At 36.9% G+C, this 12,354-nt stretch overlaps 1 protein-coding gene across 1 annotated transcript in view; it reads left to right on the top strand.

Moving 5' to 3' along the window:
* The first annotated feature begins 243 nt into the window (after positions 1-243).
* Positions 244-12,354, top strand: part of LOC107752896 (fer-1-like protein 6) — a 17,285-nt gene continuing 5,174 nt past the window's right edge. The window contains exons 1-29 of the mRNA XM_016568972.1: positions 244-331; positions 708-787; positions 975-1,083; positions 1,181-1,235; positions 1,359-1,490; positions 1,571-1,633; positions 1,718-1,796; positions 1,928-2,084; positions 2,326-2,512; positions 3,099-3,291; positions 3,496-3,821; positions 3,970-4,078; positions 5,009-5,165; positions 5,266-5,386; positions 5,478-5,578; positions 6,256-6,346; positions 6,583-6,702; positions 7,078-7,230; positions 7,331-7,508; positions 7,615-7,739; positions 8,091-8,225; positions 8,413-8,559; positions 8,736-8,843; positions 9,858-10,019; positions 10,141-10,312; positions 10,607-10,731; positions 10,936-11,058; positions 11,151-11,196; positions 11,304-11,348. Coding sequence (XP_016424458.1) covers positions 297-331; positions 708-787; positions 975-1,083; positions 1,181-1,235; positions 1,359-1,490; positions 1,571-1,633; positions 1,718-1,796; positions 1,928-2,084; positions 2,326-2,512; positions 3,099-3,291; positions 3,496-3,821; positions 3,970-4,078; positions 5,009-5,165; positions 5,266-5,386; positions 5,478-5,578; positions 6,256-6,346; positions 6,583-6,702; positions 7,078-7,230; positions 7,331-7,508; positions 7,615-7,739; positions 8,091-8,225; positions 8,413-8,559; positions 8,736-8,843; positions 9,858-10,019; positions 10,141-10,312; positions 10,607-10,731; positions 10,936-11,058; positions 11,151-11,196; positions 11,304-11,348 — 3,634 coding nt within the window. The 5' untranslated portion in view covers positions 244-296. The remainder of the gene's footprint in view (positions 332-707; positions 788-974; positions 1,084-1,180; positions 1,236-1,358; positions 1,491-1,570; positions 1,634-1,717; positions 1,797-1,927; positions 2,085-2,325; positions 2,513-3,098; positions 3,292-3,495; positions 3,822-3,969; positions 4,079-5,008; positions 5,166-5,265; positions 5,387-5,477; positions 5,579-6,255; positions 6,347-6,582; positions 6,703-7,077; positions 7,231-7,330; positions 7,509-7,614; positions 7,740-8,090; positions 8,226-8,412; positions 8,560-8,735; positions 8,844-9,857; positions 10,020-10,140; positions 10,313-10,606; positions 10,732-10,935; positions 11,059-11,150; positions 11,197-11,303; positions 11,349-12,354) is intronic.

Here is a 12,354-nt window from a genome sequence, read left to right as displayed (position 1 = left end):
AGTACTAAAGTTACAGTTTCAAACAATAAAATACAAGATTCCTATCTTTATTTTTGGAAGTGGAGTGTTTGGTGTATTGACAATCATTTAATTCTGCTATTTTAAATGCTGTACATGGCCGCTATTGAGTTTACTAAAAACACACATGCCACAGTCTGCCACCCTTGTTTGTAATGCAATCGTTCAGCAACAGAAAGTCAAACAGACATTTGGGGAGGAAGAACACTCACTGTCAGTGGTTACAGTCACAGTTTCTGAGCTGGATATTTTCTCTTGAATGAATTCCTCCTGAAAGAATGGACCGAGATAAAGACAGCACTGCGCCACATGGGTAAGCTCTCCTGTGAACAGTCTTTCTTCAAAAAACATGTTTTACTTGTTTATTGGTTCTCTAAATAGCACAGATTGCATTAATAGTTGATATCTAATAAATAGGCATTTCGCAGATGCTTTTATCCAAAACAACATATATTTTTATTTAAATAAAGCCTGCTAAACATTGCTAAAATGGCCACTTTTGGGGTTTCATATGTAAATTTCACAAACTTTCAAACCCTAGTCCCAATTTATTAATTATTAGGGCTCATTATTAAAAGCAAGTTATGTGAAAGAGGGACAACAAATAGGGGGGAAAAAATAGATATATATGGTTAGACTGAGAGGAGTTATTATTTACAATGGTTTGATATTCCAATCTGTTTCTTCAGCAAAAAGTTTGGAATAAAAGTGAAGAAGAAACACAGGAAAGGACACAAGGGTGTTGTAATCGCAAACAAAAATGCTCTAGGTAAGCATGAAAGCAAACACAATGTTACATAAGTAAAGATGTAGAGCATTTCATGAGGATTAACGGCATGGTTTTGTTGACAGATATTCAAATCTATAAATTCAGACATAGGACCGCTGATCCTTACAAAGGTTTAAAATGCTCGTAAACTAATTCTGACTGAGCTGGTTTAATCTTTACGTTTTAGAGGCTGAGCCTGAAACTAATCCTGACGATCCAGACGTGGTAGACGTACCACAGCCTGAACTCGCTGAAGCGTCCTATACTTCCTTCAGACAGATCGCTAATACTAAGAGGCACGTTTTTCTCTCCAATCTTTACACAGCGTAATGTGTTATTTCTTGTAGTTTTTGTACAACATGTTCCATGTTTTTACTTTTTTGGACTTAAAAGGTGTAAACCTGTGGCCAAGATCTTGGAAGGTGAAAGCAAACCACAACATTTCCAGGTTAGAGTTCAATATAATTTGAGTAAAAGTTTCAAAATTTGAACACAGCCTTTCTTATTTCTTGTTTATAGATGATAAAGCTGTTATTCTTAATATTGAAAGCCAAAATCTGTTCTTCCTAAGATCTCCATCAATATAACAGAGGCTAGGCAGCTAGTCGGGGACAATATAGACCCTAGTGTCGTGATTGAAATTGGAGATGAGAAAAAGCAGACGTCTGTGAAAGAAGGAACAAACGCTCCTTTTTACAATGAGGTGAACATACTGTCTTTGATGGACACTTTCTTTTTGATAATGGCAAGAATTTAACAGCCATGTTCTTCTCGCCCCAACAGTATTTTGTGTTTGACTTCTTTTGCAATCAAGACTTCTTTTTTGACAAAGTCATCAAACTATCAGTAAGAGCTTAGGCTACTGTATGTAAACAAAACGGTTTTCTTGACGCAACCTGCAAAGCTCACATTAGTGCACTTCTCCCAAAGGTCATGCACTCAAAGATCATGAAGAGCTACTGTGTGGGAACCTTCAAGATTGATGTTGGGACAGTTTACTCCCAACCTGGTAAACACTTGGTTTGCAGTTGCTCACATCTTCAACTATAGATAGATAAAAGTTCAGAATCTGGCCTGAGATTTGGATTATTGATTATTCTGCTTGTAAAACAACACTAAATCTTGTGCTTGCTGTGCCAGGCCATCAGTTCATCAATAAGTGGGCCACGCTCACAGACCCCGCTGACATCCGCACAGGGGTGAAAGGTCACCTGAAGTGTGATATCGGCGTGTCAGGAAAGGGTGATGTTGCAGCACCATCCCAGAAGTTCAGTGATGCCGAGGAACAGATAGAAAAGTAAGATCTGAGTTTTTTATAGCATTATAAAGATTGAATGTAATATTAAAAAATCTCTATTTTAAGATTATCATTCTGAACTGCCATGGCAGATATCTAAGAAACCATTTATAATTTAATATACGCTGTCTTGCTTTAATAATCGAAGTTTATTTCAGTGACCTTCCTTTCTGATAAGCTGCCACTACATCTCCTTGTGTCTCAAAAAAAAAAGATTTTGAAAACCTTTGTCCTCCCCCAGGCACCTCCTGCTTCCTGAAGGCTTAAACCCTGAACGGCCGTGGGCTCGGTTTTATGTGATAGTGTACCGTGCAGAAGGTCTTCCCAGAATAAACTCCAGTATTATGGCCAACGTGACCAAAGCCTTTGTTGGAGACACGACAGCCCTCATAGATCCTTATGTAGAGGTGTCATTCTTCGGTCAAGTTGTAAGCTTGCAATCCAGTGCTTATTACAAAAAAAAAGAAAAAAAAAAAAAATCTGTCGTTATTAATTACCCTCATTGAGTGTTATTTTAGTATTATTTATATATGATTATAGTATTTATTAATTATAATGATATACAGTATTAATAGTAATTTTGTTGTTATTGTCATTTTTTTTTTAGTTTTAGTTTTATTTTGAATATGTCTATACAGTTTTATTTTTATTTCAATTTTAGTCATTTTAATCCTTCAAATGTAACTTATTTTTATAATAAATCAGCATATTAGAATGATTTCTTAAGGATCATGTGACACTTTATACTGGAGTAATGGCTGATGGAAATTCAGCTTTGCATCACAGAAATAAATTATATTTTAAAGGAATTAAAATAGAAACCATTATTTTATATTGTAATAACATTTTGCAAGCTTACAGTTTTTTTCTGTATTTTTGATCAAATAATGCAGCCTTGATGAGCATAAGAGACTTATGCATTACAAGTCTTACTGATCCCAAACTTTTGAACGGTAGTGTGTATATTTATATATGTATATGTGATACTTGTTTTCTTTATTTTCTGCTTGAAAGGGCAGGACGTCTACTCAGAAGAGCACAGCAGACCCAGTGTGGAACGAGCAGGTGGTGTTTAAGGAGATGTTTCCTCCACTGTGTCAAAGACTTAAGATCCGGGTTCTGGATGAGGGAAGCATGAATGATGTGGCCATTGGGACTCATTACATTGATCTACACACCATCTCAAATGACAACGATGGAGACAATGGTTCGCCATTTCATTACATTGTTAAAAAAGAGGTTCTGAATTATAGTGGCCACAAAAAGTATTTGGACACCTTAGAAATGTCTGAAAATGATTCTGTTAGAAAAATAAAATACAAAAAAATATCAAGCCAAGTAGCGTCTTCAAACAAATGGTGGTAGTTATTTAGCATACTCTATTCTTTTATAATTTATTGCTCTTCTCAAGGTTTCCTTCCCACATTTGGACCGGCATGGATCAACCTCTACGGTTCACTTCGTAATTCCACACTGGTGGACGACAGCCAGGAGCTGAACGAGGGTGTTGGAGAGGGGGTGTCCTACAGAGGCAGGGTTTACATAGAGCTGAGTGTGGAGATCCTATCTGGAGGTGCTCCTGACTCTAAAGCCCTGCTCTCAAAAATCAGTCTGAAAGATACCAAGGGAGGAAAAGCAGTGGCAAAAGATCCCAAAACTGGGACAGGAGCCGGAGGTGAGGAAGACAAATCCAAGACTATAGGGCCTGAGGTGATGCCAGTGGAGCCCCCACAGAAGGTGAGGTGTTTGCAGCCGTCTTTCTCCTTTTTGCGCTATTCTTTAATCTGTCCATCTCACATCTTTTTTTTTCTATTTTTCTATCCATTGTACTAACATTCCCATTATATTGTAAAGCCACCCAAGTCATTGTTTAACTTTAATGTAGATAAATGATGAAGACATGGAAACCTTCCTGCTCTTTGGCTGTGTGTCAGAGGCCTCCATGATTGACAGAAGAATCGGTGATAGACCTATCAGCCTTGAGTTCACCATTGGTAAACATGACGGGACTTACATTCAACAACATATATGCCACTTTCCACAAATAGGTTCAAAATAGGGTCTGAAACTCAACTTTTAACTCAACTCAATTTTTTTCTGGTCATGGTGGAGATGCTTAATTTTAATGATTAATGTTCATATAGTCAGCCTCGGGAGGATAAACTAAATGCGAAATTAGCTCTTTTATTTTCAACCTGTTTTATGTGAAGTTTGTCTTCTTCTTTTTTCAAACCTGTTACCAATTTTTGGACTTGTCTAAATATAGTTTTAAACCCTTTTCTTGCATTAATTCTAGATGAGAAAAAATAATAACAAAATAAAATGAATAAATACAAATATAGAAAAAGAAACTACATCAGGATGTATTAATAAAAAAGAGGCATATTTATCCAATTAAGCTGTCACTCAGTAGAGACTTGTTCATTTGAGAACAAGTATTGGTTTAAGCTCCAATAAATAAACTTAAAAATATCATTTTTTTTACTTGTTCATGAACATTTTTCCATAAAATGTCTTTGGTAACAACAAGGCTGAACAGTTGAGTTTAATGAATACATTCAAGCTCTTTTTGAGTGTCACAGTTGTTAGAAATGTTCAGTTCTTTGTAATCGACAAACCTTGTGGTAACTATTTGGTAACAAGGTTGCAGAAAATTTGTGGGGCACAGATTTGGAAATTTTTTTTTTTGTTTTTTTTGTAGTTAAAATTACTAAAAAACAAAACTGTAATGTACTAAATGTCATTTGAACAGATTATGTCAAAATTATGTTACTGTTATATGATTTTAGGAGTGGGGGTGTGAAAACATTTAAGATCTTTAGGAAGGCATGATACATGCCATTATTCTTAAACACCTGAAGAACTAGCAATTATATGATTATACATATAATATGACCCCTTTAAATGTGTACATGTTTATTCAGGTAACTTTGGGAACTTAATTGATGGTACTGCGCAGCCTACTTCAAAGAAAAAGCTTGAAGATGTCTCAGTGACCACTCCACTTCTGGACACTGCAGCAACAATGCCGTGCAAATCTACTACAACACCAGAAAGACCTCTTTTCGGAGATGCACAGAGGTGCTTGGATCAAACAACACTAACAAGTTTATACCTTCATTAATTAATGGAAAATACCTTAGTCATGAACAAAACTGGCCCCATAATCTTGTTTGTGCAGGCACTACATGCACTTGCCCATCGGAGCGCAAAAGCCCTGTGTGTATGTTTATAGCAGCTGGGAGGATCGAGCATACCGACTCCATCATGCCAACATGCTGGACACAATTGCCCTGATGTTTGTACGTGAACCCTAAACCTTGTAATGTTTTATTACATTGCCATGCAATCAGGTAGTAGTTCATGTGATTCTTTTCATTTAATGTTAATCAGGAGGAGGGAATCGCTAAGGTGGCGGAATTGGATAAAATGTTGTCTCCAGAAGCAAGGACTCTCATGCACCATGTTCTTCGGGAATTTAGAAGAGATGCCAGGTAGGTCTAAAGGCCATAGGGAACCCCTGTGGAATTAATGGAGATATTCAGTGATACCAGAACAAAAGCTCTTTACCATTAATAGAGGTCATAACATACTGTTAATGTTAATACGTAATGTTAATAAAGTTTTATGTTCCAATATCTTACCTTACAACAGGACAGGGTGAAACTAATTTCTGAACACCCAATAGGTGTCACTGTTGTGTTAGTTACTACTTTTATGTCACTGCTCTGCATTCTGAAAGTTAAAATATTTTCATAGCAAAATCAAGTTTTTTATTTCACAAGATCAAAGAAAATGTATTGCTCATGAGCCCTATAAGAGGTTTGTTCACCTAAAAATGAAAATTCTCTTTATTTACTCACATGTCTGACTTTCTTTATCCGTGGTCCATTATTGTTTATTTTTTTATTTTTTAGTCCATACAACGAAAGTCTGTGGGATCTAGTGTTGTTTTGGACCCCACTGACTTTCATTGTATGGACAAAAACAATTGGGACATTTTTCTTTTGTGTTCCACAGAGGAAAGATACAGGTTTGTAAAAACATGAGTACATAATGAAAGAATTTACATTTTGGGGTGAACTATCCCTTTAATGTACTCTCTTCAATTAAATTCTAAAACTGTGTCCTAATTATGTTTCTGCTGGATGTAATGGTATGTTTACTGCAGTGAGTTTATTGCTTTTGCTGAAAAGAAGGTGAAGGCAAGCAACTTGACCTTACTGGACAAAAAGAGGCTCACTCTGTGCAAACAGGAGCTGGTGGGTCTCTTCTGTGCATGCTCTAATTTTTTTTTTAAACACCCCTATCTGTAAAACTTCATACTAACCCCCCCTTTTTTTTTTTTTTACCATTCCTGTATGACTATGAATTATTGCTCATTGCGGCTTTTCCTCCACAGTCTAGTCCAACTCATTCATTTCACATCCAAAATATAAAATTTGTAAAGAAATTAATTTGTAGGTTCAATTTTAAAAAAAGTGTCGCTGCTGTTTAGGAAAGTATGACTGAAGTAGCTGGAGGACTCCTTGAGCCCAAGAGGAGATCTTTGACTGTTAAAGAGATGATGCTGGAAGTCCAGAAAATTAAAAAGAAACTGAGATTCCTTGTGGAAGAGGTTGTTATTTTGTGTCACTATTATATATGCACATCCTTGACCTCTTATACACTCTTAAAAATAAAGGTGCTTCACGATGCCATAGAAGAACCTTTTTGTCTAAATGGTTCCATAAAGAACCTTTAACATCGGAAGAACCTTTCTGTTTGGCAAAAGGTTCTTTGTGGCGAAAGAAGGTTCTTCAGATTACAAAAAGGTAAGAAAGAGATGGTTCTTTAAAGAACCTTTGACTGAATGGTTCTTTGTGGAACCAAAAATGGTTCTTCTATGGCATCGCTTGAAGAACCTTTTGAAGCACCTTTATTTTTAAGAGTGTATGTACAACGTAAGTCTCCATCATTACTAATATTTCTCTTCATCTCACGCCTTTCTTAGCCTCAACACACTTTACCAGATGTGTTTGTGTGTCTGGTCAGTAATAACAAGCGTCTGGCGTATGCCAGAATCCCTGCTCGTCACCTGCTCTTCTCACAAAGCCCAGAGCAGAGAGGCCGAGACTGTGGGAAGATCAACACCCTGTTCCTCAAGGTCTGAACTCTGAAATCAAATGCAAATCACATAAAATAGAAAACTGACAAATGCTGAAATACATTTTGTTGGCACTTTTAAAAGGAAATGTATCTTTCAGCCTCCAGGGAAGCGAGGACCAGGGTGGACAGTCCAGGCTAAACTCGATGTGTATTTATGGCTGGGAACTTGCAGAGATTCATTCCACATGTTGGACAATCTCCCATCAGGCTTTGAACTGGAAGGCATCTCATCTGAGGACAGGACTGGCCCTCCTCCTGATTATTTACTTTACACAGGCAAGACTGCTCATCGCTCTGTGTTGTTGTTGTTTTTTCAGTATCCATTCTTTTTATCTGTAAGACACTGATTTGCATGTTGACCCTGTTTGTTGTTGGTTTGCAGAGCAGCACTTGTTCCAGCTGAGGGCTCATATGTACCAGGCTCGTGGTCTCATTGCAGCAGATAACACTGGCCTCTCAGACCCCTTTGCCTGGGTGTCTTTTCTGTCCAATAGCCAAAGCACTGGTGTAAGCATGAGTTTGTGTGATGCTATTCTAGACAAAAATCCAATAGATGATGCTGTTAACTGCACCAGTATATTCTGTATTAGAATATTCTTTCACTAGTTTAGATTAGATACAACTTTATTATTATTGTGGTTCTACGAAAATGTGCAAGGTTTTGAGAAAGTTTCACTAGTGAATCAATTGTCAAAATACTTTTTAGAACATGTATAGAGAAGTGAGAGCACCTATTTTACATATACATGCTTTGTTTGGTTTTGGATAATTAGTCACAAAGGATATAATTACCACAAAGCAAATAACCTTAGAATGTGAAAAGGTAATTGACATTTGTTCATATTATCATTTTTTTAGATCATCAAGCAAACTTTAACTCCTACATGGAATCAGCTGATCCTGATAAATAATGTGTGTCTGTATGGAGGGCTTTATGAAATGGTCCAGGAGCCACCGCTAGTTGTGATTGAGGTGTATGATGATGATGCAGTGGTGAGGAAAACACATTCACTTAAGTATACAGACTACAGATGTAGGTCTTCTCCTAGTGTGGATTGTCCTGTTATGTAATTAACCCTTATATGCAGCTGAAAAAGTTGTATTGATTCTCTTCTACTTTGCAATATTTCTCAGTCTGTCTTAAATGTTTTGAGCTGAAGCAATGGTTTGCTCTCTCCAGGGTATAGAGTACCTGGGGTCGACAATGGCTGTTCCTGTAGTCAAACTGTCAGATGAGCGATACTCCCCTCCTCAGCTGCAGTACAGCCCTCTGTTCTGTGGCAGCCTGTCAGGAGGAGACATACTGGGAGCGTTTGAACTCATTCAGGTCCAGTCTAACAAACACAGCACATTTACAATGTAACAATGTAGTAATGTGGCTGAATCGGTTATTTATTACTATTACTAAAAATAAAATGCTATTTATATGTTCAACTAACATGTATAATCTAATACAGAAAGTAATATGGTGTCTGCTGTATATCTTGTCCCATGATCCTGTAGATCTCAAAGTCAGGAGAAAGTACACTTCCTGATTTAGATGAGCCGGATGGAGGGGTTATTCCAGTACCCTCATACATTCGACCTGTGCTCTGCAAGTACAGAATTGAGGTGAACAATCCATGACTTGTGGTCAATGTAAAGTACAAAAATAAATAAAAACAGGGAAAACACTTTATTACCATTCTTATGAAAGCACATTGCATTGCTCTCTAGTTAAGCTGACAATTGTAAACGTGAAAATATTTCAAGCAGTAAATTGTAAACAAATTACATGTCTTTGCATAGTGTGAGATAGATTTTGAGTTTCATTTCATACACTGATTGTAAAGACTTTGTGTTTTCTTTTAGATTCACAGTCGTTAGTCATTTGAATCCCAAGGCCATCATTATTCTTGAAAATCATTTATGAGCCATTGATTTCATGAGTTCATGAACAAAATCTAAGCCCCCTCATACAAAAATTTTTTATATATATTTATTTACTGTATTTTTTTTAAATACAACTGTATATGGATTTTGTTAAACAACATAAATACATACATACAACACAGATTTAAATAATTCAGGTTTAACTACATTGTTGCATTGTATAAACCTATTCAGGGCAATTCCTATAAATGCAACACATTTTTGCTTTTCAATTTTGGCTTTTGAGTTGGCTTTCTGCTAGATGTATTTAAATCTTTCATGTGTCAACTTGTGACATCTTGTTCTGAAACCTTTAGTCAGAGCTTTTTCGTTTGGTGTCAAACCACTATATCTCAAATCAATGATCTTTTCCCAAAAGTGTTATGAATTCCTTTTAGTTTATAAGCATCTCTCAAATGTCATTCAATATCTGATCAGCGTTTACACATGTAGACAAAACTGTATAGTAGTAGTTGGAAATAGTCTTGTGGTCTACAGCGTATATCAAGTCTCACTATTATTAGGTGTTACTACATTTGTGCTCAAAATTGCTTATGTGTAATGAAGTGTTTTGTTAATTACAAAATTGTAACATGGGTCTACTATTTTGACTCTTTGGTAAATAAATGTAGCTTTTTTTCAATGCACTATTAGTGTTTTGTCTTTACTATGTATACCAGTCTTGTTGAGTTTTTTTGTTTCTGTGCACTGCAGGTTTTGTTCTGGGGCCTCAGAGAGCTGAAGAAAGTTCAGCTTTTATCTGTCGATCGGCCCCAAGTTTTTATCAAGTGTGCAGGAGGAGGCGTCAACTCTTCAGTTATACAGAGTTACAAGAAAAACCCAAACTTCACAATACTTGTGGATGCCTTTGATGTGGTAAGCCAATTGCTGCAATAACAGGGTATATGGTGTCGTCCCCATCGCTCTGCTCACGTGATTCCTCGCTAAGTGTTCAGCTGATCTCAGCATGTCTGTGTCCGCTGTTATCTGTCTGTAGGAGCTGCCTGAAGACGAATACCTCCTCCCTCCTCTTACTATCACTGTGGTGGACTGGAGGGCCTTTGGGCGGAGCACACTTGTGGGTAGTCATATGATCAACAACCTGGCCTTATTCAAACACATCCCCACATTAGTTCAACAGCCTCAACCGGAACCCAGAAACATAGCAGGTAACGCACATCCCAGTTCTAGTCCCAGAGATTTTTGTCCCAACAAAAAATCTAACCTATACCTCTAGCATGAAATAATTAATGTCTAGGAAAAATATTATGATCCCCAGCCCCCAATAATATATAATCCCAGATGGTCTCGGACAGGATGCTTAATCTTGCTTCTGCTGAATTTAGTTCAAACCCTGCTCAAACACATCTGTCTGTTTTTAATAAATCCCTAAACCTACTGAGCAATGAATAAAAATGATTGTCTAAATCTAATTTAAAGTATGGTTTGTTTTTGGCCTGTAGTGGCTCAGCTGTCTCTGCAGCAGAGTGTTGTGCCACCGCCTGATGAGAAGATCGCCATTGAAATAGAGCCGGAGGAAATAATCACCCCTGCCTCTAAAACTGAGCCAGACTTCCAGGACAAGAAGGTTTGTTTTTTTGAGTTGGATACATTTGAGAAAACATCACATTAACACCAGTGTTACCAAATATGTATCTAAAACACCCTGCTTTCCCCCCCAATTTAATCTATGTCCCTGATTCCTGAAAGCACATATGTGCAAGTAGAAGCATATAAACACATGCACACATTACTAATCTACTATGACTATCAAACTCTTCATCAATGCCAGGTGTCGAAGAAGAGCAAACGAACATCTACGAAAAGGAAGAAACGCACCACAGCTGATGAGTCTGCTGATAATGTCATTGATTGGTGGTCGAAATACTATGCATCAATGGAGAAGATCCAACTGGTAAGCTTCCAAACTAGTTAAAAAATAAATAAATATATAAACACTTTTTTTTTTTGCTAACTAGTTGTTTTGTACCACAACTTCTTTCTTAGGCAAAGCAAAAAGAAAACAATCCATTTCCACTGCTCTTTGAAAATAGTAGGTGATATCTGAGTTTATTCCAAAATCATTCTTGTCCTCTGGATCTTGTAGACACATCATGCTCCAGCTTTAGTCAAACATGATCACGTTGTGATGTGTTTCAGTAACTCCTCTGGAGAACATTATTTCCGAAGGATTGATCAGTCTGGGTAAGAATGACTGGGAGACTGTCCATTGCATGGCCCTCTTTCTTTGTTGCGGTCAACAGGATTGCAGAATGTTTTGTTTACTATGCAAACCCTGTGCATTTGAATGGAATTAAATTGTCTACATATTCTTTTAAAACTTAAAAAAAATTAAATGCTGCTTACACGAGAGCTCACACAACATTTTGCAATCCCAGTGAACCCAGCACCTCTATTTCTGGGTTTTGTACACATACACTACTTTTCAAAAGTTTAGGGTCGGTAAGATTTTTTAATGTTTTTGAAAGAAGTCTCTTATGCATACCAAAGCTGCATTTATTATTATTATTATTAATATTATTTACAGCATTGGTTACTTTTAATGTAATTTAAAATGTAATTATTTCTGTGATGGCAAAGCTGAATTTTCAGCAGCCATTACTCCAGTCTTCAGTGTCATATGATCCTTTGATATAATTTTAATATGCTGACTTGGTGCTCAAGACTTTTATCAAAGTATGTTCATCAAAAATATGGAGAAATATATTTATCAAATAAATTAAGCATTTGTTCCCTCATTCTAATTAAATTGTGGCCTCGAATTAAGAATTCGTTCCCAGGGCTTATTGATTAGTCCCCTCATTTTGGTACTGAGGGAATGAATTTACACAATGTGGCCAGGATTTACTAAAATGAGGGAACGAATTCTTAATTTTTTTTCTCTAATATATATATATATATATATATACACTGAACAAAATTATAACACTTTTGTTTTTGCCCACAACTCAAAGATCTAAGACTTTTTCTACGTACACAAAAGGCCTATTTCTCTCAAATATTGTTCACAAATCTGTCTAAATCTGTGTTAGTGAGCACTTCTCCTTTGCCGAGATAATCCATCCACCTCACAGGTGTGGCATATCAAGATGCTGATTAGACAGCATGATTATTGCACAGGTCCGGTGCACCCAGGATGCGATCTTCCCAGATGTCCTTCACTCCGGCGCCGGGACACCACGGACCCTGG

The sequence above is a fragment of the Sinocyclocheilus rhinocerous genome, unplaced genomic scaffold, assembly GCF_001515625.1.
Source record: "Sinocyclocheilus rhinocerous isolate Xijiao unplaced genomic scaffold, SAMN03320098_v1.1 scaffold1252, whole genome shotgun sequence".
Classification (NCBI taxonomy): Eukaryota; Metazoa; Chordata; class Actinopteri; order Cypriniformes; family Cyprinidae; genus Sinocyclocheilus; species Sinocyclocheilus rhinocerous.
The sequence above is the reverse complement of the archived record's forward strand: the minus strand, read 5'-3'. Positions and strand labels throughout refer to the sequence as shown.